This window comes from Apis cerana, linkage group LG14, assembly GCF_029169275.1.
Source record: "Apis cerana isolate GH-2021 linkage group LG14, AcerK_1.0, whole genome shotgun sequence".
NCBI lineage: Eukaryota > Metazoa > Arthropoda > Insecta > Hymenoptera > Apidae > Apis > Apis cerana.
This window is the reverse complement of record NC_083865.1, coordinates 5,792,764-5,818,519: the sequence shown is the minus strand read 5'-3', so window position 1 is coordinate 5,818,519 and position 25,756 is coordinate 5,792,764. Positions and strand designations below refer to the sequence as shown.

The following is a 25,756-nucleotide window of genomic DNA, read 5'->3' as shown; positions in this document are numbered from 1 at the left end:
ATTTTAATTTCAATAATTCTCTGGCAAAATTATAAACTTTAGAATCAGCAATGAATTAATAATAGATATGTGTTATAATTCAATTGGATTTCTTCGCAGAAAATGTTTTAACGGGGAAGTATTGCGAATTCAATTTTGTCATTAAAAAAAGATGCTTAAGATGTTATATGCGCGAGGATTGAATAAAGAAAAATTATATCATGGTGATCTCAAAAATTTACTATTTAAGATCTTGATCATATCAGTGCAATAAATATAACGAGTGAAGAATAATAAAGAGAAAATGATTCCAATAAATCATAAATGAATCACGCTGTACGTTGAATTGTAATCGTTCGAGCTAGCTTGAAAAAAAAAAAAAAGAATCTATTAAAGAGAAAAAAAAAATTTTCTGAGGATGCTTAAGGTGACAAAGATGACAGTGCAAATATCACGTGGATGAAAGTGTTGAATATATACTTGACAGTTCGATTGCAGAAGGAGAATTGTGGTCGCCTAACTCGGTCGTCTAATGAAACATTAATCCCACGCGGCAAATCACTAACAATTCTATACCAGTACTTGTATATATACTTGGATAATATTACGCGATTATTACTCGAAGGAAAAACTGTTTCGATTTGAGGCCATCGTCGAAGACGCATAGTTTTTCATCCTGGTGAAAAGTTTTCCTCGTTAATCTCTCAATATTGCATACTGACACGTGTGCGCTTAATATTCATTTGTGTTTCATTCGAGTATGAAATTAGAAATTATTTTTTCTCAAAGATACAAAGGAATATTTTCCAATGCAGAATCGATTTAGAAATGGGGAAAGATAATAAGTAAATAAATAAAAAAAACGTGTAAAGTAAAGAAAAAGTAGTACGAGAGTAGGAGAGATAGAAAAATTGGGTAAATTATTAATGTTAACGGTATCGAGTTCGTGGTAATTAAAAAAAAAAAATATCGTAGAATCACGTGTACACGCTTGATATAAAATATCCTTGGAAGAAAGTGGACTGAAAAAAAGGGGGCCAGGTTAAGGAAATACGATACATTTCCTCTCATTAGGATGCCGTAACAACCTTTGTCCAAGGTTAACATTAAAATTCCCACAAGGATCACAGGATCACCTCCTCCTATTGTTTAGAATCAAAAATTCTCGATTAACCACGCTTTGTTAAGAACAAAACTCGATCCTCCACACTGTGTCATTGAAATTTCCCGCTACACGTGTTTATAACCGCTTATAATGCATCTTAATTGCCTTTTCGTGTGAATCTTACGTAATTCCGTTTCTTTGATCCACCTACGCTTGCAAGAAGCATTGCCAAAAATAACACGTTATGAAGCAATCCAAAAACCCGGTCGCGGAATCCTCTCTAAATCACTCCAATCACTATTGTCAATAATTTTATTTATCCGGGAAAAATACTTCTTCACAAAAATATCGAGTTTACACGTTGATTATAAATGTCGTTCAAATCTGGAGGATCGAAGATCGACTTAACATTCTGACAACTTAACCTATATCTGTCGATTCATGAAAAATAGGGTGATTTCAACGATTCAGTAAGTGAATCTTTTTTTCTAAAATTTAATTTTCTCGAATTTTATTATTAATCTTATTAATTTGAATCTTATAAAGTTATCTTACAAAAATAAAGATAGATGTTTCTTTATTTCCTTGTTGTTCTAATTTCAGTACAAACAACGATAAAACTACATACGTATATATATATCCAACAATTTTGTTTTCTGAGAGATCATACGACATCAAAAAAATAGATAACAATTTTCAATATTTGTTATAAAATTAAATCGACAAATTCGCTTGCATTAAAAAAATTGAATCGCAAATGAACAATTCAAAATTGGCGCGAAAAAGAGGGGGAAAAAATTAACCGATCTCTTCCGAAATCCGAAAATTACCAAAGAAAAGAAAGGAAAAGAAAAAAGAGAAAAAAAGAAACTTTTGCTCGGCAACGTAAGCAAGTAACAAGTAACACGGAAAGTGTCCGGATCTGGGCCAGCCCGCGTCAAAACCCCACCCGGCCATCCGTTATAATCCGCCTATCTCTCGTCTCCCTCTTTGATCCAACCCGTACCCCTTGGCGGGGCTCCATCTCTCCCTCGATCTCTCGTGTTTCGCGCCGCTAGCCATCCGATCCGGGCAGGGTTTGTACTAAGTGTCCACGTATCCTCCTCGAAGGTTCAGTTCGGAACGCGCACTCGAACTCGAAGGATCCTCGAAGCCTCCTTTGATCCCCCACTCGGGCCAACACAGGAAACGTACGTACGGAAAGAGAGAGGCTTTCCTTGCTCTCTGGCGAACAAACGAACAACACCTTCCAACCTGTTGCAACCTGTTCGCTCGTCGTTCACGGGTCGTCCCGCTGGATCGACGGGTCGATCTTTGCCGATTTTTGATCATCCATGAGCGGCGACTCCTCGGGGCGAGGAGACGGAGTTTGGATTATACAGCCGAGGAGGGAGGATCCGGAGGATATCTTGCCACGATATTGAGCGGATTCGAGGTGTAAGATTGGCGGGATGATCGACAGGACACGGTTCGCGGTCCTTTTCGGGCTGCTCGGTCTTGCTTGCGGTTTGCGTAAGTTTGCTCACATGTTTTTGAAATTTTGGAGTAATTAAAGAAATGTGAAATTTGTAGAAATTTGTTTCGTTGCTCTTTTGTCGGATTTTTTTTTCTTTTTTTGAATATAATGTTTGGGATTCGAAAATTTGGGGTTCTTGGTGAAGTTGAATATGTGAATTTGTTTATGTAGAATGGAAATTGTGCTATTTGGGTAAGAAATTGTGTAGTTGTAGTTGTTAATATCTTGGCTTAGCATATATTTTTTTTTTCATTTGGATGGATTTAAAAGTTATTGGTTATTATATAGATTTAAATATATGGATTTGAAGGATTTGTTTTTGGAATTTTAGAAGAATGTAAATTGATCGTGCTATTTTAAAAAAAATTAACATGTAATTGTATGAACTTAATAATTTAAAAATTTCCATAATTTTTTTTTAATATTCTGGTTTTTTCAAAATTATGTAACGATTGTTAAAATATAAATTATTGCATCGATAATGATCATCAAAATTCATCATACCTGTTTTGACTATCTTTGAGACTTTATATATAATGGAGATTGATTAAAAACTTTTAACTGAATAATTTTTTGCAAATTTTTTACAAAATTTTTAATGAAGATATTTTATTTATAACGATTAGAAGATGTTATATCATTCTATTTACTCAATTCGTAAAGAATTTTTGGAATATTATGAAATGGAATCTGATTAAGATAATAATTTAAAAAATTTACATAGTTTTTTACTATCATGACACAATATGTATATATATATTTTTTTTCTATAAAAATATATATCTGTTACGTCAATGAGAAGGTGTTCTGTTCCATCAGCAAAATTAAATATCTTTGAATTTCATGACTTGATAGAAACTTGATTGAGTTTGACTAATTTTTGCGTACTTTGCACATTTATTCTTTGATTTTCTTTTTTTATGCACAAATTTTGAACGATCATGGAAATATCATATTGTAGATTTTAATGAATGAAAAATTCTAACATGGTATCAATAATAACTACAAGTATTCATAAAACTAATCGTTTTGTTTAATATACAAATATTCCTTGATGAAGAAATAAGTTTTATATTTGCCTTTTTATTACTCGTGCTGATTAACAATTAAATAATTGCTGTTATAGAGATAGATAGAATACTCAAGCATTTATGAATGATTATATTTTAACGAGCATAACCCATTCTAATCTCGTTTGGAACATATTTATGTATATCATTAGAGAAACTCATTAAAAGTTGAGATTCTTATCTCACAATTATTTTATCTCAGGATAAATTGATATTTTGATTTATTAATTTTTAATTTTATATTAATTAATATAATTTAAGAAACCAGAAATTAATTTGATAGACTTGTTTTAAACCTAAACCAGTGTCGTTCATTGAATGAAAGTAAATAATATGAATGAAAGTAATAATGAATGGTATGTGTCTAGCGAAGTGTACTAGTTGAAGTATATCGTTACATATATCATTACCTCCTCTTTTTACGTTAATCATTAATTATATTAAGATTCGTGGAAATTTCTTACAAATTTCTTCCAGCTTGAAAAATCAACTCCTCGATTCTAATCTTTTCATTTTCTCCATTTCAAAACCTTCTATTCTTATCTTAATTTAAATTCTTCTAAATTTCCCTTTCCTCGATTATACCAATTCCTAAAAACATCACAATTGTACAAATATATTTTCTCTTCGTTTCAAAGATTCTGCTTTCATTCAAATTTTTCTACATTTTTTAAAAAGTCGATTATAAAACGATAGTCGCACATTATTCAAAACCTTACTCCCCAGCGAAATTTTTGTTCCATCTTGGATCGAAACGAAACTTGTTTAAATATCCATCGTAATCGAATCGATTCCAATCACCACATCTTCTTCGCGATCGTAGACGATATCGGGAACACGTTGTCCTCTAAGGTTAGGTTACGCCATCGGCAACTGGAGCAACAACGATCCATACAAGGATGGTACCATTTACGCCGTTAAATCCGGTCGATCTTCGTAAGCACGTGCAACGATGCTCGAGAATCGGATTCCTTGAGAGTATGCGCATACATCTTCGATAAAAATCGAAGTAAACGGAACTTTCGTTTTGGGAATGAATCACGCGATTTGAGAAAATAAGAATAAAATCCGTGTGGGTGTAGCACTTTCTCCGCTTCCCAACTTGAGCAACTTTTCTCGAATTTCTTGAGATTATTGTTATGTATAGGTATGTAAGATTATAATGTAACGTTAATGTAAATTTTTAACTTTCCATTTATGGTAATCACTTGGGTGGATTGTTAGAAATTTTATTTGGATTATGGATAGATTAATCATTTATCTATAAATACAGGAAATTTTTTATCGAATGGGAGATCTTTAAAGTTAAGATCTCTATTTTATCTTAAATTTCAAGTTTTTTTTTATTATATTTTAGTTAACATTTTTCAATCACGCATTTCGATTTCTATAAAATTCGTATAAGTTTTTAATTTTGAATTTTGAAAACATAGAATGATTATAATAAATAAAAATATCATCATCTCGGAAATCGGAATATTTAAGAATGTTATTAATACTAATTTGAGTTAAAATAATAATTAATCGCGTATATATGGAACACTTTTGATAATCACCAATTATTTATCGTACAAATAATCATCCAAATCTAAATGTAAAATATACATTAAACCTAAAATTTTTCACTTTAAACGGAAACCAATCTAAAATTATTTATCGAAACCAACAAATAAAAATTTTATTTCGTTCCAAATCTAATTCTCTCACGAAATCTCTCTTTTAAAAATATCTCTCCCCTCCCCTCCCTCCCAAAAAACTAGATCATCATAATTAAATTTTTAAAAATTTCGAACGATCCCTCTTCCTTCGTTCCTCCACTTTCGTGGAAACATTTTCCTCGAAGTCTGGGCATCAACATTGAAATTTATTGATAATAAATGTCACAGCTACCGAGTATCGTTCTCTTCTGTCAGAGCATCCTTAGCATCGAGCATCCTTTTTTCCTCGTCGGCAAGCCGCAAGGCCTATGTAAACGATTATTATAGCAACGATTGCATAGCGTACGCGAAGAATGATGTCAACGTTCAATCAATGTACATAACAAACAAATCTACCGAACCTACTAATTTTTGACTCGTTCTTTTTTTTTTTTTCGTTCACGGCCACGGAATATCACCGTTAATTTTGTGTAATCGTGTCAAGTCCATTGAACGAAGAGATTAAAATAATCTTGATAAATGGTTATTCTTGATTCGTAGATTTTGTAGATATTAATAACGAGTACAGTTATATTAATTTTTTCGAAGAATGTTTACATTGCAATTATATTGGATTGCAATCAGAGGTATCGAATTTTAGGATAATAAGATACAAAAATCTAATGTGTATAAATAAATATACGTGTATGGAAAATTATTAATAATTTATTCCTATATGTTGATTGATTTCAGAATGCCCGAAACAGAAGATATCACCAGGCAGAGAGATGGTTTGTTACACTTCCGTTTCCGAGGTGGAACAGTTAACGGAAGCTATTTGCAGATGCACCACTTTGGTGCAAAAAGGCCTCGACGTGCGAAATCTCTCGGTTTCCGGTAAGTCCAAGTCCGTATTTCTATCTCTGTGATGGGGCACATACAAAACTGCACGTTTGTTTGAAAGACAGATTCCTTGATTCTTGATAATCGCGATGATCGAAGCCAGACGATCGTATCGAATGATTTTCCACTTGTTATGGAAGAAAGGAAAAAAAAAAGAGAGAAAAACAAAACGTGTGGGAAGATCTTGTTGATATATGAAGAAAACGATGCGGAGAACATTCTTGGAAATGGATTTTTTCGTAAAAAAACAGTTTCAAACGATTAAGATTTCTCATATTGATTAAGTCTAAACGATAAATCAACGGGCGAGAAGAAAAATGTAATTACGCATGTCAAATCGGATATTTAATAGATAAGAGTATCGTCTTTTAAAAATATGATTGCGATTCAGTATATAATTTTACGATCATTTTCTTGATATATTTATATCGTGGCTAGTTCTAAATAAGATAATCGGCGTGGAATTAAAGTCTTATTGATCTAAAAATAAAAATCAATAAAATAAATAGGATAAAAAGAAAAGAAATTGATTCAAGATGCGGTTAAAAATCAGAGAATTTTTATTAGAAATAGATTGGTGATGAAAATGACGTAGATAATAATGCAATTAATTATTAATAATTTCTTGTTTTCTTTTATAAATAACGATTAAATGTTTGTATCAATCGTTAAACGTTGCATAATTCATACGATTATGCTTTTTGCGGTTGCATAAACACAACATCCATGGAGGTGCAGCTGCATCCTTGCACTTGCAACAGGATATCGAAATCCAACCACGAGAGACGGTGTATTCTTACATTCGATGATATTGTCACTCTTGAGAAACTAATTCTCCCTCATCAAACTTCTGTACACACACGTAATTTATGATGATTTTCTTGATGATTTAACTCCATCATCGACATTTCAATTCTAAATCGTTCATTTTTCAATCGAAATGACTCACTATGTATTAATCCTAATTATATAAATAATATAATAATTCCACGTTAATGAAAAATTGTTACGTTGTTCATTCTTCCATTATTGTATTATTCAATCAACGATATTTTTATGTATATAATACGTCATTTGGAAAAATAATTGTATCATCGTATAATTACAACTGTGATTGTCTCTTCTCAAAAATATCATCACTATTATTTGTGATTAATGATTGGTCACTGATTATTTTGATAAATCGATATAAATTATTATTTTTTATCAAAATTAAATGAGCTTTTATTGCAATAAATGATCAAAATACAATTATGTAAAAATTAGAGGATAAAAGCGAAATGAAAATTCTGTGGGGAGCAAAACAAAGTCGAAGACTTTCCTTGAACCGGTATGAACAAAAGAATCGAAAAAGAAAAATACTGTTCGTGTCGGAAGTGCGTCCAGAATGCATAAAATCGAGGCAGAAGCGTGTCTGTCTCGCGAAGACGTCGTTAAAATATTCATAGAAGACAATGCTCGATGAATATTCAGCTGCGAGTCGATCCTGTTAAATCTTGAAAGAACATCACACGTTGCTTTTTTTTATTATTTATTCCGTGTCAAAAGTTAACACTTCTCGAGACTTTGATGTACCAATTAATTTGCATGGAATCCCGAGAGGATTATATTTCATAATTTTCGACGAAGTGTCGATTCAATCATATTTACTTATTAAAAAAAGATGTCGAAATAGTTGTTCAATTAGCAACATTCAATCAATGGCTTATCAAACCTATAATCAAGTAAGTGGCGATCGAAGACTTCAATTAAATTTCTCGAGCTTCTGTAAAAAAGATATTTTCATCTTTATATATCTCTATGTAATTTTTTTTTTATTAACTATGAAGTTTTATTAGAAAACGTGTTACAAGAAAATATAATTTATCTTGTGATTAGATGTGTGTATGATTGTAAGTTATATAATCAAATTTTGAATATTTAATGAAATAATATTATTCTCGTGTTTTCTTCTTTTCGCTTCGAACAAATTTTTCCTAATAATTTGATAAAAATTATTTGAGGGATGGAAAAAATTAAAACGATTCCCTTTTCTATTCTAAATTAATCTCTTGATAAAATTATTATTCGTTCTTGCTATATATAATTCACCGCTTTGATTTTCTCTTTCCTCGCTTATTTACACGCCTTCAACTTCACTTTGCAATAAGATCCACTTTATTATTAATCGGTTGCAACAGCCACTTTATTGCCATCGAGATCAACCGCTGAAATCCGCAAAATTCGAACCTTTCCTCATTAAGGGACGCGATCGTGTTGTGCAACATGTGAAAAAACAAACTTGATTAAACAACCGATCGAAAGAAGAAGAAGAAGAAAGACTGAAAAGAAAAACAGATTTCGAAATTTCGCCAAAATCAATTTGTTATGCATAACAGAATGGTGGTTGGCTGACGACGGTATGCCACGCGTGAAATTCGATATTTTCGGCCGTGCAGGCCGCGGATCACGAGAGATCGAGATGCGATTAAAAGGAAGAAAAGGAAGTGTGAATACGAGATGAGAAGAAACGGAAAGGGGCGAAATGAGGTGAAAAACTCGAGAGACGAGGACAGAAGTCGTGTCTACACGAGCCACGTTTGTGACATAATCGCTCGAAAACGAGTATCCATACCGTATTCTTCTTTTTCTTCTTTTTCTTCTCTGCGACCGTTGCCCATGAATGGTCGCGTTCGACCCGTCTCGTCTTGTGGTATTAAACGTCTTTTCGATAACGAAAGGAGCCAGTTTCAATTAAAATCGAATGGCAGGGACGAATTGAAAAGGGTTCAAGGCGAAACCTTCGCTCTTTTGTTTTTTTCCCTTCTTTTTTTTTTTTTTTTTAATTGAAAAATCGTGCTAATCGATCCGATTGTATACAATGGAATTATTTTTATATAGTATACGTCTATAAGGAATAAGGGAATTTAGATTTGTTGAAAAGAATAGGAATTTTTAATGAGGAGACGAATAAAAATCTTTTTTACTTTTTTTTTTGGATTTCCGTTATCACGTATGATGTTTTTTATTGAAGGAAAATAAAACTTAATTAGGAAAAACAAGAAATTTTTAAATTTGAATTTTAAAAGTTATATCCATAGGATATTAACGAAAATATTAAAATTTTGGGATTTTAAAATTAAGATAATAATTAATGAGAAAAGACTAAAGGATTTAAAATTAATTTGTTTTAAAGAATTTGAATTATGAATTTGATAGAATCGAATATTCCAATTAATTTTTAATTCGACCATGAAGAAATAATAAACATCATAAAAAAAAATTAAAAACTATTTACAAAATGGAATAGCGAATTGCATTCGGTTAAAAAAAAATGTTAAATTAGATCGATATAAATTCAAATAAGAGTTGTTCGTGCGAGTTTCGAAAAATGTTTGTCAAGCCCAGACCAAATTCGTGCATGGGTGTGGCTAATGAAACAGCGGGGACAGTGGCGTTGAAAGTGGTTCTTATAGATGATCCAGATGTAACGAATATCACTTTCCCTCGCATGCCGTTGAATTTTATTTCGTGTATCAACGTTTAATCTCGTTCCTTTAAAATCTAGCTTCATTTTCAAGTGACAAATATCACGATAAATTTTTACGTGCTTTTTTTTCTTTTTGATTCACGAAAATTTCTACTTTCGAGAATCCATTTATAAAGAATAAAAATAAATAATCATTATCATGTTACATAATTTCTCTCGTGTAGTAAATTTTTTAGCATAATTACATATTGCAAAAAATTACATAAAACCGTGAAAACTGTAATCGATCAAGCGTATATGGAAATTTTGAGTGAACCAGTTCACGTGTGCCCCCCTTTTTATAAGTATTTTCGAAGGAAGAAAAATATTAATCGAAGCATCGTGTCGTTAAATTGTTACGAGGTGTAACTTTAAGTAATTCCGTTTCGTGACTGGATTTTATTTTTTAAATAATTATCTTTTGTTTTTATTTTATCCTTATTATTAATTTTGTAATTTTTTATGTGAAAGTTGTAATTTTTCGTTTATGTGAAAGTTTTCCTCGACATTTTAGATATTTTCAAAGAAGAAAAAAATTAAAGTCACTTACTTAAGAGTAAGTGCGAGATTTCGAGTTTGTTTAATTGAATTTAAATCTACTTTTTATACAAAATATCATATACAGTGAAATAAATTAATAAACGGATATTAAAATAATTCTAGGATAGTAATATAGAAAGTAACTTTTATCAATAATCATTGTCAAAATCGATCACAAAAATACGTGAAAGTTCGTGATTAATTATATGGAAACATTTCTTCTAACTGCATCGTGTCGTGTTGATTGTGCGACGAGATCGACAATCACGGAAAGGAAGCCGGAAATTCTTGAAGAGAACAGTTTTTATTCTACAAGTGAACGTTACTATCGCTAAATCTGGCAATTAGTTGAATATCTTGAAATGAGGAAAAATTGTGGTAATTTATAGGATTACAAAAAAGTTAATGCAATAATCAAGCCTTCAAAAAAAAAATGTAAAACGATATAATTATAAAGAAATTGCAAGAAATATTATTAATTACATTATAAAAATAAGAAACGAATTTTTTACACTTCGAAAAAACTTCGAAAATTTCCCTTATAGATATAATTAAACGAAAATTATTTACATTTGAAAAATTCCTTCGTTCCTTTATCTCCTTTTACGCAAATGATAATTGTACAATTTAATATATCAAAGTAACTAATATTTCGATTTTATTAATTTCTTTCTAGAATTCGAAGACTTCCGGAAATCAGTGAAGGAGATTGTCCCGACTCTTCAGTTCGTGATTTCCGTGGACGATCCTGCACAAACGTTGAGAACTTCCGGCACAGTTCGCCAAGAGATCACGGCTCGTTTGATCGGAGTTTTGAAAGAGGTAATTTCACATTTTTATTATCGAAAAAAAAAAGAAAAAATCACAACGATTCATTCTCGAACGATTTCTATTTTCGATCGATCTATCCACAGGTTGATGGACTCGAGTTGAACATGACTGCTGGAACAAAGGAACGTTTAGCCCATTTTGTGAAAGGTTTGAAAGACGAGTTCTTGAGGAAATCGTACGACAAGAGAATCTTCTTGGTCCTACCCACGAAATCAGAAGACCTGGCCAAACAATACGACTTGAAAGAATTATCCAAGTAAGAAATTAATTTTAAACTCGATAAATTACAAGCTAGAACTCGAAAATAGTCGCTTCACAAAATTTTTTACCATATTTTATACTATTTCATTCTTTCTATTTTTATAAACTGACTATTTTTGTAATGCAATTCGAATAACTTTTTCAATTTTTCTCCTCGCGATCAACAACTGTTGACACTTCTCTATCTAAACGACATACCTTTCAACTTTCCTTAAACTCTCAGACATCTATCCCAGCTATTCCCTTTTCCAGCCGTGAAAAAAAATGTCTCACACGCCCAACTTCCAACCAGACCTAAGCCAGACACGTAGCATCTCGAAACTCGATTGCGTTTAAGTTCATGAATTATTGACCGACAATCGGAATGGATTCGAGCAAAAAAGAAAAAAAAAAAGAAAAAAAAAGAAACTCACTTGCACGTCCATGTATCTGCCTAACCTTGTGCCAATTCTTAACCGGATAACACATTAGGAATGCCGCGACAAGTCGATACGCCTCGTTCTCGGTCGAACCATGCTTGATTTTCACGCTCCTTGCAATTAACGTGGTCGCTTTAGATGACAGGCGTGTAGCACACGTCGTTGTATCGTTTGCCATTTTTGCCATTGAATATGGACGAGGGTGCAAGGAACGAGAAGGAATGAAAATGAGATCGAAACTCATTCGAAATTATCGACAATGGATACTTTAGACAATTGGTCGTCGCGTTGCACGACAAAGTAGAACGAAAGGTAAGAATTTTCCTTTTGGTATTGATCGTTTCTAGTAAGAATAACATATACACGTAGTATATAAAAGATAATTAAAATATGATCGAAAAAAAAATTAATCGTGGATGTTTAATAGAGTAATATTCTATATGAATATATAAGTAACTTCTTGCTAGTGATAATAATGGCAATTGAAAGAATTCGATACATAATGTTTACGAGGCATTTTTTAAGACGAGATGTCGTAATAGATAATGGATAATAGGACAAACCTATTATTGCCTATGATTATCTTATGTTATGCGAAATATTTCATCGCATATGCATGAGTTTTAGGGTAACTCGAGACCGTTCTTGAAATATGAATGAGATAGCCATATCGAGACGACACTTATAGCGGTAATCATGATCAGTTTATTACAAGCGATACTATTCCGGAACTATTACGTTGTTTCGAAACAACACGTGTTTATGTATATTTTCAGAAATGATTCATGGAATGGAATAAATCTACTAACGATTATCCTTTTTTCCCCCCTATTTTCTTCTTCTTCTTCTTTTTCTTCCTCCTCCTTCTTTTCTTTCATTCCTCTTCGCATAAATGTGCATAAATGCAAATGGAGTTCCGTGTTTTTCGCCGACAGGTACGTGGATCTATTCACGGTACCCACGCATTACCTGGTCGAAGATGACGAGTCTTATCGTACGTTCCATCCGTCGCGATTGATGGGCCTCTTCGACATGTTCAACGCGGATAGTTTGATCGATTTGATTAGCGGATTGGGCGCGCCCAAGAGGAAAATCTTGGTGTCCGTGCCGTCAAGCGCTTTCAAGTTTACGCTCAAGGATCGGGACGACAATGCCCCGAGTGCGCCCACCGAGGAGATGCAACCGATTGTCATTGATCAGAAACAGGTGTGAAACGAGCCAATTTATGCGAACAATTAATTTTTGGAAAATAATGGAGGAGAATGGAATTTTGGATTGATCAGTTAAATGTAATCGGACCTTTTTACTCTTAATTGATGATGTATCTTGGAAGAAATAGAAGGAAATTTTTGAGAAGTGATTTTGAAGGTGTAGAATTTATGAGGAGAGATTAATATAGAGGAAGACAAAATTTATTTTGAAAATTTAATTTGTAGAGTATCATAGAAGATACATAAGAGAGAATGTTTTTAAGATTTTTATGTTAGAAGTTTTTTTCTTCTATCTACTTACACCTGCAATGATAAATTAAATTTGACATCCTGTATAAATTGAACAAATGGAACTTGCATTGACATGTTATTTATTATACTTTCAGTTATGCGATTTGATGAATACAGGAGAGTGGACGGTGGAAAGAGACGAAGATCTTACTGCTCCTTACTCTTTCAAAGATAAAATGTGGATTGCTTTTGAAGATAGAATATCGGTTTCAATTAAAGTGAGAGGAATATTCATTTTTATTCTCATCAAAATTGTTTCACAATTGGTGATTTTTATGATTGATTTTTGAAGGGTAAATATGTGCTGGTTCGAGATCTTCCTGGATTAGGTATATACGATATAGAGAATGATTTCAAAACGAAATGTGGCGCGCCTATCACGCATGAGATTCATCATTCGTTTATGGATTTCAAGAGGAAGTCTAGAGCTGCTGTGTTAAATGCTTTGGAAGACGATTTACACGTAAATAAAAATAATTGGACATTTATTAAATCTTAATTAACATCATATCTTTAAATATTTCTTGTTAGACAATGGAATATTTTGAGAAGGAGAAGAAGAATTTTAAATTCCTTTTATTAACATTCGATAACTCTAATGTTTTACTTAATTTTCGAAATTTTATAAAATTAATTTTATTAACTGAAATCTTCATCGATACGCCATCTTTTGGTGAAAGTTCAGATCATATATATATATATTTATATATCAATAGATATATAAATAATTCCAATATTATTTATTGATTTCAATTTTTTAATAAGAAATTTATATTTCTTTATTAATGATATACATATTTTGTTTCTGACAAAAACATAATAGTTTTTGTTAAATATTCAATTTACTATATAAAATTAAATCATTTTTTTTCAGCAAACAGAACTTGAATATTCGACTAAAGTCAAATCATCCGAGTTTCGAGTTGTTCGCGTAGTAGATACAGAAGGACATATCAGAGTGGTTCGAGAGAACACTCAAACCGAATTCACTTGCTCCAGACAAGGCTATTTCGTTCATCCTAAAAGTTGCAACAGGTACAATATATCCCAATTGAAAATTAATCATTGCATAAAATTTTCCTATTTTTTTTAAACAGATTTTATCGATGCGTGAAATTCAATCAAGAAGTGGAAGATTACTCCGTGTTCGAGTTCGATTGTCCAGCAGGTTTATCTTTCGACGAGAGTACAGAAGTTTGTGTTTGGCCAGGTTCCATGCCAGAAGGATCTCCATGTCCTGGAAGCAGCGAAATTGCACCTGTGACAAGAGTGAGATTCCATTGTCCATCCCAAACTGGTTATTTCGCGGATCCTCAAAATCCTCGTTGGTTCTTTGCCTGCATCGATCTAGGTTTGTATTGATCTTGTTTATTTCATTCGTTCTTTTTAATTTCATAATTTGAAATATATGATTAATGGAAAATTATCACGATAGGAGGACCAGAAATAATGGCCTACGAGTTTCGTTGTCCCTACGGTTTGATTTTCGACGAGCAAAAATTAATTTGCGAATGGCCTTGGTTGGTAGTAAGCTATTCTGGTAGTGGTTACACAGGATCAGAATATGACAGCAGAGGATATGGTACAGAATCCACTCCAGGTACTGGAGGATATTATACTGGAGCATTACCTCACGGATACACGGGAACATTAGGAGGAGGAGGATATACTGGTACAACGGTTAGTACTGGATCAGGATTTTCTGGATCAGCTGGAGTTGGATCCACTTTTGGTCAAGGAATTGGAGGATATACTGGCACAACGGTAGCAAAAGGCTATGGAACATCATATGGTGATCAAGGGCTTGGTGGATTTTCTGGATCAGCAGAAGTAGGAGGCCATGGAACTTTATTTAATCAAGGAACTAATGATTACTCTGTAACAGCTGGAATTGGATACACTGGTTCGACAAGAGGTCATGGAGTTACGTATACCGGTCAGGAAACTGGTGGTTATTCTGGAACTGGTAGAGGATATTCTGGATCAGCAGGAGCAAGTCATGGAACGACGTATACTGGTCAAGAAACTGATTACTCTGGAATACCTGGTAAAGGATACTCTGGATCAGCAGGAATAAGTCATGGAACTACATATATTGGTCAAAAAACTGATAGTAATTCTGGAACAACTGGTGCTGGATATTCTGGATCAGCAGGAAAAGATCATGGTACTTCGTATATTGATCAAGGATCTATTGGATATTCAGGAACGACTGGAAGTGGTTATACTGGAACAAGTACGAGTCAAATAAGAACTGATCATGGATATTCAGGAACTGGTACGATAAACTATGGTGAAAAAACTAGAAAAACAGGATCATCAAATTACGATAATCCAACTGGTGTAGGACCAGATCATTATGGATCAACGAGTGGAATATACACAGAATCTCATACAGGATATTCAGGAACTGGAACAGGTCAAGTATCATCTACTGGATATATTGGAACAGGACAAGTACCTACTAGGTATCCTGGATCAGGTCAAGTATCTACTGGACATGCTATACCAAGTCAAGTATCTACTGGATATACTGGAACAGGTCAAGTACCTACTGGATATACTGGAACAGGACAAGTACCTACTGGGTATTCTGGAACAGGTCAAGTATCTACTGGACATACTAGACCAAGTCAAGTATCTACTGGATATACTGGAACAGGTCAAATATCTACTGGATATACTGGAACAGGTCAAGTATCTACTGGATATACTGGAACAGGTCAAGTATCTACTGGATATACTGGAACAGGTCAAGTACCTACTGGATATATTGGAACAGATCAAGTAACTACTGGACATGCTAGACCAGGTCAAGTATCTACTGGATATACTGGAACAGGACAAATACCTACTGGATATACTGGAACAGGTCAAGTAGGTCAAGTATCTGCTGGACATGCTAGACCAGGTCAAGTATCTACTGGATATACTGGAACAGGACAAGTATCTACTGGATATACTGGAACAGGACAAGTACCTACTGGATATACTGGAACAGGACAAGTACCTACTGGATATACTGGATCAGGTCAAGTATCTATTGGACATAGTAGACCAAATCAAGTATCTACTGGATATACTAGACCAGATCAAGTATCTGGATATACTGAAACAGGAAGCCTTGGACATACAGAAACAAATGGAATATATAGTGGAGCAACTGGCACAAGTTATACTGGACCTACATATTCAAGTAAAACTGGTACAAATGTGGAATATTCAGGACAAGATTTTAGTCATGGTACTGGATCACAACCAATTGATAAAGGATATCCAGGTCATGGAGGATATACAAGTGATACCAATATACGATTTACTGATGGATATTCTGGAGGAACTCCTATTATTGTAACAGAAGATTACAGTGGATCAGGAATAAAAGATAGTATAAAATCTCCAGGACCTACTTATGAATCTACGATATCAGGATCTTCTGCAGGAACTGGATATATTTATGGGCAAACAGGAACGAAATTCTCGGGATCTAAAACAGGAAGCCAAAGTGGACAATCATCGCAGACTCCAATTTATACTTTCAGTGGTACAACTGGAACTGGACTAACCAATATATACTCACAAACTCGTAAGTTTTCATAAAAATAATTTTATTTGAAAATAATTCAAATATTTAATTTATTATTATTCAATTTGTAGCCATTTTCGTGGATAAGCCCAATGTACCAACTTGCATTACCATCCAATGTTCTCCTCCACCACCAAATAGCCAAACTTATACAACAGATGACTATATTTCAAGCCATGGAATTACTTCTGAAACAAATGTTTATCAAGTCACTGGTGAATATACTGGAGGTTTGAATGCTACTTTAGGAAGTCATGTGCCTTCTACGCCATATTATGGAGATGTAACGTCCAACGACATTTATAAAATAAAAACAACTGTCGGTACTGGTGGTATTGCAACAGGACATGGTGTTCAGGGATCGGTCATCACTGGAGACTCCACTCCAGGAACACTTATTACTTATGGAGGCAGTTCTGGCACAGTTTTCACAGGTCCTTCTGACCAAGGTAGCATATTGACTGGAGTAAATCATCCAGGATACACAAAAACTGGTCCAAGTACACCTGGTTACGTTGTCAGTGATGGAATCAAGACTGTTTATGGTTCTGCTAGTCCTGGAACTGTAGTATATGGAACATCTACACCTAGTGTCGTAATAACCGGAGCACCAGAAACTGGAACTGTCGTAAAAGGTCAAACGAGTCCTGGACTAATACTCACAGGACAAACGGCTCCTGGAGTCTCTATTAGTAGTTCCATCGATCAAGGAACAATTGGCTCTACAGGACATCACGTGTTTACTGATTCAGGTTATACAACTCCATCAGGAATTGTCACACCAGTATATTCGTATGGAACCAAAATTGCAAGCGTGTCACCAGCACATGGCACCAGTTATAAGACTAACGAATACTATGATAATGGAGGACGCGGTACTATTAGATTTAACAATGGTGATGTGACAACCAAATACACAGAAAAAGATATTACAGACTACAGGCCATCTGGAGAATCTATTCCTCCAGACACTCTTATTCCTGGAAGCAGAGATCGATCTTCATATCCTAGTGGATTTACTAAAACAGGACCTACTAAGACTGGATTTACTACTGCTACTTTAGGCGCTGGTGGTAGTTACGTAATTAGTACTGGAAAATCAGTTCCAACTCCTAATCCTGAACATATTGGCGCGAAAGCTTTCGAAGGTAATGTAGCAGGATACACGAAATCGTCCACTGAAAGCAGTGCAGCCTATTCAGGAGCAACTTCGACATACAATCAAGATATCGATCAGTCTAAACTTAATCTAGGACTTTCGAAGGGTCCTGGCTATTCCTATCCTACACCTAGTGTATCATTTGATAGTGGAGTAACGAAAATTTTACCAATCTCCTCGACAGAGGGCAATTTTATTACTGCAACTACTCCAACTCCTTTCTTGAATGTTGAATTATATAATACGCCAAAATTCAGTGAACCTGTCAGTCCAACTGTAGGCACTTATCAGAAACCAAGTGGCTTCACACATGCACCTACTTCGGTTGGCACATCTGTTGGTTATACTACTGGACCATTTGACAATTATAAGACAACTGTCTTTGAAGCAGCTAAAATTCCAGTTAGCATATCTACAGTTTATCCACTAATCGATACTGGATATAAGACTGTCGTATCTTCGACGCCTGTTCCTGTGACTATAAGTCAGGACAAATATCGTGCTCAGACTCAATCCAAATTTGATTTTGGAATAAAAACTACTCAACAGGGCGAATATATTACTAGCACACCACCAACAGTGTTCAAGATATCAGGTCCAGAGGTATGTCTTTTTCTTAACTATCTATCTAAATCTGTCTATTATTGTTGTATGATTTATAATAATTTTATTAATGATATTTTTAGTTTGGATCTACTACTCCGTCATCCAATTCTGGATATTTCACCACCCCCAAGAGCGTATTTGAAACTGTGACACCTTCTGGCATTTCAGAATCACTGAAACCACAGGTAAATTTTAAGAACATTGATTAATAATGTATTAATTAATAACATTTTAATTTATTAATTATCAAATAAGATCATTATTATCTAGCATATTTTTTATGTTTAAACGATTTTACTCAATTTTCAGTATTTGCCTAGCGGCACAATCTCACCAGCCATTGATACAACATATCAATATAGAAAACCAATACCTAGTGTTACTTATCAACAATCAACACCACCAACTTCTAAAACATACACTATAGGATCGGTTACTGGTAGTGATGGTTCTCCTACAAACGTAGGAATTTCTAAAGAAGAAGTTGGAAAATTGATTACTAATTATAGAGGCAATACCAAATATGTGCCAAGCCAATACGATATTTATACAACAGGATCCATTTCTGGAGCAGATTATCCTAAGATTCATCAACAATCATCAACATCCAAGCCGGGTTATGTTGCATCAACATCCTCAGTCACTAAAACGACACAATCGCCTTTCTCAGTGACTACTTATTCTGGAGGTTATTCAAAACCATCCTCGATCATTACTTACCAAACTACTGCCAAATCGACAGCTGTAGGTAAAGGCAAAGTGATAGTGAAATGGAGTGATCTGCACCCTCTTCTGCTTGGAAAATTAGGTGCAGAATGCACCTGTAGAGGAGATCCTTTCTCCAATCTTAGAGGTCCAGGTTCCAAATTGATTGATTCCTCTAAAGGCAAAGTGGATCTATCCAATTATGACGAATCAGAGATTTACGTAGATCTTGAAAAGGAAAATGGCTCATACGAGGATGGAGATTACGTGACCAATTACGAATCCTCTAAAGGACCAATTAAGATCTGGAATAATCAAATACAGAGTCATTCCCAAATCCAAGAGACGCCATCATCTGGTTATTTGCCAAGTGTCACTCCTTCAATAAGCCTCAGTGCAAGTCCTAGTACTTCAAGATTCACTGCCAATTACAGATCTGGAAAGAGTTTGAACAGCGTTGGTTCCTCTACCAATATCATTAGTGTCACCAGAGATTTGGATACACCTGTGAACCACTTTGATGGAGATGGTGAATCGGAGGAGATCATAGATGGAGCCACCAACTGCGCTAGACCAGGTTTGTTCCGACATCCCAACTTCTGCAATAAGTTTTACGCTTGTCATTGGGACGAGTGGAAGAAGAAGTTCACGCTCCACATGTTCAACTGCCCTGTGCATTTAACCTTTGACAATGGCGCTGGAGCATGCAATTGGCCGAGCATGGGTCCGGCCTGTCAGGATGATAATTTGTTAGTTTAGGTGGTTCACTGTTCAACACTCGATCTTACGTATCGCGATATTATCTTCTTCTTTGATATAATTGAGTACGAAAATTTGAATGTGGAAGAAAGTTATTTTATAATTTTTAAATTTTATTTTACACTTTTTCTAGATTTCAATTTTGTATAAATATTTATTGTTTTTTTTTTAATTTAATTTTAAATTTTTTGTAGTTTTTTTTATTTATTATTTGTTGATTTAATTTTAAATTTCTGATCTACTTCTCTATCGTTTTGAAAAGATACAATATCTTTTTCTTCTTTCGATCCTTCAAAGAATAAATTAAAAGTATTATTACTTTTATTTGCATCTGGAAATTGTTTCCTTCGCAAGTGTAAATATCACAGTCATTGATTTTTTTCTAATTTATTATTTTTAATATGAGTTTCTTTACATTGCAAATTTTCTTTACATACACTGTATCATATTTGAATATTTATCGTCATTCAAAGTTCTCTTTATTAAAAAATATATTTTTAATGGATAAATAATGTTTTAAAAATTGTATGACAAATATTATAAACGCAGTAATTTATGTTCAGTCTTTTTATCATTGAAAAACATATATCATTGAAAAATATATACATGATTGTGAAGGAATATTTTTCTGAGGTAATAAGAATAAAGACAAAGAATAGAGATCCAAGGAGATCGAGGTATCGCGATGCGAAAGTACACTGTTCAGAGTGAAAGTCAAGCTGTGCTCACCGATCCGAATCGCGAGAGAGAAAAAGTTGATGCTGTGTGCGATTCGATTGTAAATAACGTCCCCTACTCTTCGAAATTTGTAAATAACGAGTTAGCATTAAAAAAAAAAAAAAAAAATTAAGCGAGGAAAACAAAAGCAAACGCAAAAATTAACCCTTTCTGATCTGAATTTTTACTGCCAAGTGAAGGAAATATATTATTGTATATAATCTTTAAGTCTGAAAAAAATGAAGAAAACAAGTAAGAGAATAAGAGAGATTAATATTTTCTTTTTACAGAAGAATTTAATGATAAATCTTGATCTTAAAAATCTATAATTATTTGTTGATATTAGATACAAAAAAGAATATATGTATATTAACCATTATCAAATTTTTGATAGATTATTTTCTTACAGAAAAAATTAAGAAGAGTCGAAATTGAAATTTGTATAAAAAAATAAAATAAATGAGAAAGCGCGAAAAAATATATTAAATCTAAGAGAACGAGAAGCTGGGTCCAAAAAAATAGTTAAAATTCAAATGAATATTATTAATATTATTAATATATCGTTTATTTTTATTAAATTTTTCTTAAATAATTATTGGCGATTTATATTTGTATATATTTTATAGGATAATATCGTATAACAGTAATATGTATTCCTGAATATGTTTATCTTTTTAATTAGTTTTTTCGTACATCCTATCAATGGCGGGAAAATTTAAACCTTCTTTGTGCACTACTTACTTTTAAGCTTACCTTGACTCCGTGTTCATTTCGTTCCTATCTCTCTACTTACTATTTCCCCGCTTCTTCTCAATGCAATTATTATTTATTTGCCGCTTATTGTACTAGTAGAATTTAAGGGTTTATTGCGACAAATCCTTGCAAGATCGTTTTTACATCGACGAGAATTTCCTTTTATTGTCAATTTTGCACTTTTTAGGTCGAAGCTTCGATAATCGTGCCATTTCATTGTGGTTGTCTAATGTAATGTAACGAACTTAGAATAAATATATGATAATTGTACAAAAAAAAAAGAAGAAAGCTATTTCTACTTATTTTGTACTTTTCTTTTTATTTAGATTGCATGTATATTATGTAAAATGTATTTTGCTTATGTTATTAAATAAGAAAAAAAATACATTTGTCATTTGTCCATTCAATCTTTTGTTCGAAGTTAAACTTTCTTCATCTAGGAAAAGCGATTACTTTCTATTTAAAGATGAAGATATTTAATTAATTATCATATTGGCCTCCAAAATGAAATTGCAAGTTTCATCTAAAAATTTTATTAATGTATAAAAATATATTTTGTATTTTTTTTTTTTTTGTTTAAGTTTCAAAAAGTATAATAATTTTAAGAGATAAGCATAAAAAGTAAAATATAAAATAGATAAGTAAAAAAAACTTCACCAACTATTACGAAATACTATAAATAAATGTGAACAAAAATTTTTCTGCCTAAAATTTCGACTTTCTGTTAGAAGAATATAATTTAATATGCAAAATTTTTCAAGAAATTTAATACAATTAATTTTTTAATTTTATCTTTTATCTTTTTCATATTTATCTTTTTAGTTGCCATATAAGAAAAAAAAACATTTTTCCAACATTTTAATTTTAATATTTACTTCATATATACTTATCTTTTAAACAGCATAAAAAAAAAATAAAAATATACATAAGATATTTCCGGCAAATATTGTAAATGAAACAAATACAGACAAACAGAATGAATAATAGAAAAGGATAGAGACAGATTTAATAGTTAGTGACATCTTTTGAATGCCAAAGATATTTCTTAAAGACATTGTAAAATAAGATAAGAATTGAACTCTTTGCGCCATCTTTTATGTAAAGAAAAAATACTAAAAAATACTCTTAAGTTGATACTCTTAAGATGATCCCCTCTTCCATATTTTTTTTATAGAAATTTCTTTGACACTCGAAAGATGGCGATTACTAACAATTCTTATTCTATCTCTGTCCTTTTTTTCATATCTATCCTTCTTATTCTAATTTGTTTCATCTGCGGCACTCTGGAGATGGCGCTGATTCCCTAATTTTTATTCTATCTCTATCCTTTCCTATTTTCTTCTATTCTTATCTGACATCAAATAAAATCTCGACTATGCACACATTGAATATATTAATCTAAAATTTTGGATCAAAAATGTAGGTATTGAGAGAACAGATTATTTGTTACTAATATTATTTGTTTGTATACTCTGAATATTAATTAATATAATTTATTAATAATATTAGTAATTAATATTAATTGTCAATAAATATTAATTGTAGATAATTATTCTTTAACACCAATTATTTTTAATTGGTAATTAATTTTTGTTTTCTGATAGCAAATAATAACTATTGTTCTTTAATAATTAATGATAATTGATTAATAATTGTAACATAATATAGAAACAATAAAGAAAGTAATTATTTGTGTTATTTTTTAAAAAATATTATATTTAGATAAAATGAAATAATTGAGAAAAATTGATTTAAGGCTATTTGTTTGATTTTTTAGATGTTCCATTTCCCATAAAAAGAAATGGAGAGTCTGTAGAGAGGAGTGAAAATGGAGGTCACTATAAGTAAACTCTATCTCGAATGACCCACTGATACATTTTCATTGGTTTCTTAAGTGGGAAATGGCACACAAACACAATAATTTTATTAATTCTCTATTTGTAATGTAAATATCTTTAAAAGATAGAAAACTTGTTCACTTTAGAGTTTTTTCCTTCCATATTATAATTTTAAATTCTAATTCAACCAGTTTTTGATAAATATCTTGTTTACGTAATATATTGATTAATAAGCAATATCTCACAATCCATTATAAAACAAAAGTATTTCTATTAAATAAAGGAAAAAGTAGTTTGAGAAATTAGGGAGAAAATAATTTCGTTTATAATATATTATTTGATTTTTTTAATTTAAAATCAATTAAAATTTCAAATAAAATATTACAATTTATCAAATTTTTAATGATACAAATTATATTTATGTAAAACTGATTGATGGGTGATCTGTTATAAAACAAAAATACCTTAATATTTAAAGGAAAGTTTGTAATTTATGAAATTTTCTCTAGTAATAGGCTTGCTGGCCCATGTCAACTAGTGACCACCACAATTATGACTCGTGCTTTCATATGTCATTTCAGACCCTTTCTAGCATCAATTCATAGATTACGCAAAATTTGTACATTCTCTCAGAGAAAGATCAGTTGTTTGACGAGATACAGGCAATCATTTCCTGTCGAAATATATTTGCATCGCGTGAATTAACATAATCAATGAAAGAAACAGCGTTATTTTTACATAATTATTATTTTATACATTTGATGATATCATTTTTATGCAAAAAAAATGGTAATATTTTTTATTTATTGTACAATTTGCATTATTTCAAAGCTTAAAAAATCAGTATAGTATTTTCTTTTTTTTAAATAATTTCGAATCATTTGCAATTCGAATTTGTTTTCGTCAGAAAGATGCACTCGTATTGCTATAGATAAATTTCTAATGTTAAATGATTTCATTTCGTTACACATTTATAGAAAGTGTAAATGTAATAAATTCGCTTAAAAAAAAAAAAATCAAGATTACTTTCAGAAATGCGTAGAACCGGTGAACGCGATACAGAATCAAGGAATAACTCGATACGAACAAGATAACACGAATCGAAAGCCAAAGTGAAAGTTATTATTATTTTTTTCGTGATACACAGCAATCGATATCCTAGAGTGGAACTTTATTTCTGAGATCAAAGATTAGGTGTGCCAATTTTTGCATACATTTGCATATGATTACAGATAGGGAAAAAATATTTCGAAGTTTGTTGTTCGAAGGTATATAGCATAAATTATACCATCGGCAATTGCATAAACACGATAATATTAAATAACCCATGCTCGCGCAATTAAATAATTGATTCGATATAACATCGAGGAAGCGATTGAAATCTCAGGATATGAATAATTTTATTAAAATATTCGATCATATCATAACATTCATTATTTTATTCGGTATTATTCTAGAAGGAGAAAAGAAAAGAAAAAAACGAAGAATCGAAGAATTCGAAATATCGGAGGATTGAAAATTAAAAAAGAATTGGGACACGTTGAAGATAAAAAAAAAAATGGAAAACTTAGAAAACTGAGAAATTGGAAAACTGAAAAATTGAAAGTGGAATAATTTATATGTCGAGCATGTAAGTATAATTATTTCATATTGTCCTAATTACCATTATGCTTACATCCAATTACGCTAAAATAGAAACTTTATTTCTATTCGCATTAAATTTACCCATGGAATTTTTTCAGATAATTGTACACAATTTATCTTCTATATTAAGCGTAATAAAAGTAATGCATAAATTGAAATGTCACTTGAAAGACCAGATTAATGACGTTTGTTCGAAGAAATTTATTTCTCTCTATTAATTTTTATATCACTTTGAGACAAAGATTAAAGTCGAATAAATATTCATTTCCGCATAGTGAATGTTATAACAATACAGATATGGATTTATTTTATGTGTCTAATCATTTAGTAAGTATTTTTGATTTATTTTTACCAAAAATTTTTTAAATTTATTTTTCGTTCTATTTCTTTTAATCAAATACGTTATTATATTTGTTTTTCACTTTTCAAATTATTTATTGTAAAACATTCCTCAATGAAATTATCATAATGAAATCAAAATATTAATGAGACGTGTAATTTATTAAATTATTAAGACTACAATATACAAGATTTCTAAAAGTGAAAATTAGCAAAATTTTTAATTTAGTATATTAATTTATTCGACGATATTTATTTACAAAAATAATAATCTGAAAATTAATAAAAATAAATTCTAGATTTCCACTTTCGTTTCTATATAATACCATATCACAAAGCTTTCCAATCTGAGCTTGGAGCTATTTGACTGTCACTATCT

At 32.0% G+C, this 25,756-nt stretch overlaps 1 protein-coding gene across 6 annotated transcripts in view; it reads left to right on the top strand.

Annotated features, from left to right (window-relative positions):
* Window positions 1-21,941, top strand: part of LOC108003100 (mucin-19-like) — a 31,231-nt gene extending 9,290 nt beyond the window's left edge. For 3 of the 6 annotated variants that reach the window (XM_062084207.1, XM_062084208.1, XM_062084209.1), the window contains exons 4-15: window positions 6,061-6,204; window positions 10,935-11,080; window positions 11,173-11,345; window positions 12,705-12,975; window positions 13,367-13,489; window positions 13,564-13,734; window positions 14,146-14,306; window positions 14,369-14,622; window positions 14,707-16,857; window positions 16,929-18,619; window positions 18,703-18,807; window positions 18,932-21,941. In XM_062084207.1, the coding sequence (XP_061940191.1) occupies window positions 6,061-6,204; window positions 10,935-11,080; window positions 11,173-11,345; window positions 12,705-12,975; window positions 13,367-13,489; window positions 13,564-13,734; window positions 14,146-14,306; window positions 14,369-14,622; window positions 14,707-16,857; window positions 16,929-18,619; window positions 18,703-18,807; window positions 18,932-20,086 (6,545 nt within the window). In that variant the 3' untranslated portion in view covers window positions 20,087-21,941. Of the gene's footprint in view, window positions 1-99; window positions 1,555-2,194; window positions 2,597-6,060; window positions 6,205-10,934; window positions 11,081-11,172; window positions 11,346-12,704; window positions 12,976-13,366; window positions 13,490-13,563; window positions 13,735-14,145; window positions 14,307-14,368; window positions 14,623-14,706; window positions 16,858-16,928; window positions 18,620-18,702; window positions 18,808-18,931 lie in introns of all 6 variants that reach the window. The other 3 variants (XM_062084210.1, XM_062084211.1, XM_062084212.1) reach the window with 2 other exon arrangements.
* Window positions 21,942-25,756: the final 3,815 nt, after the last annotated feature.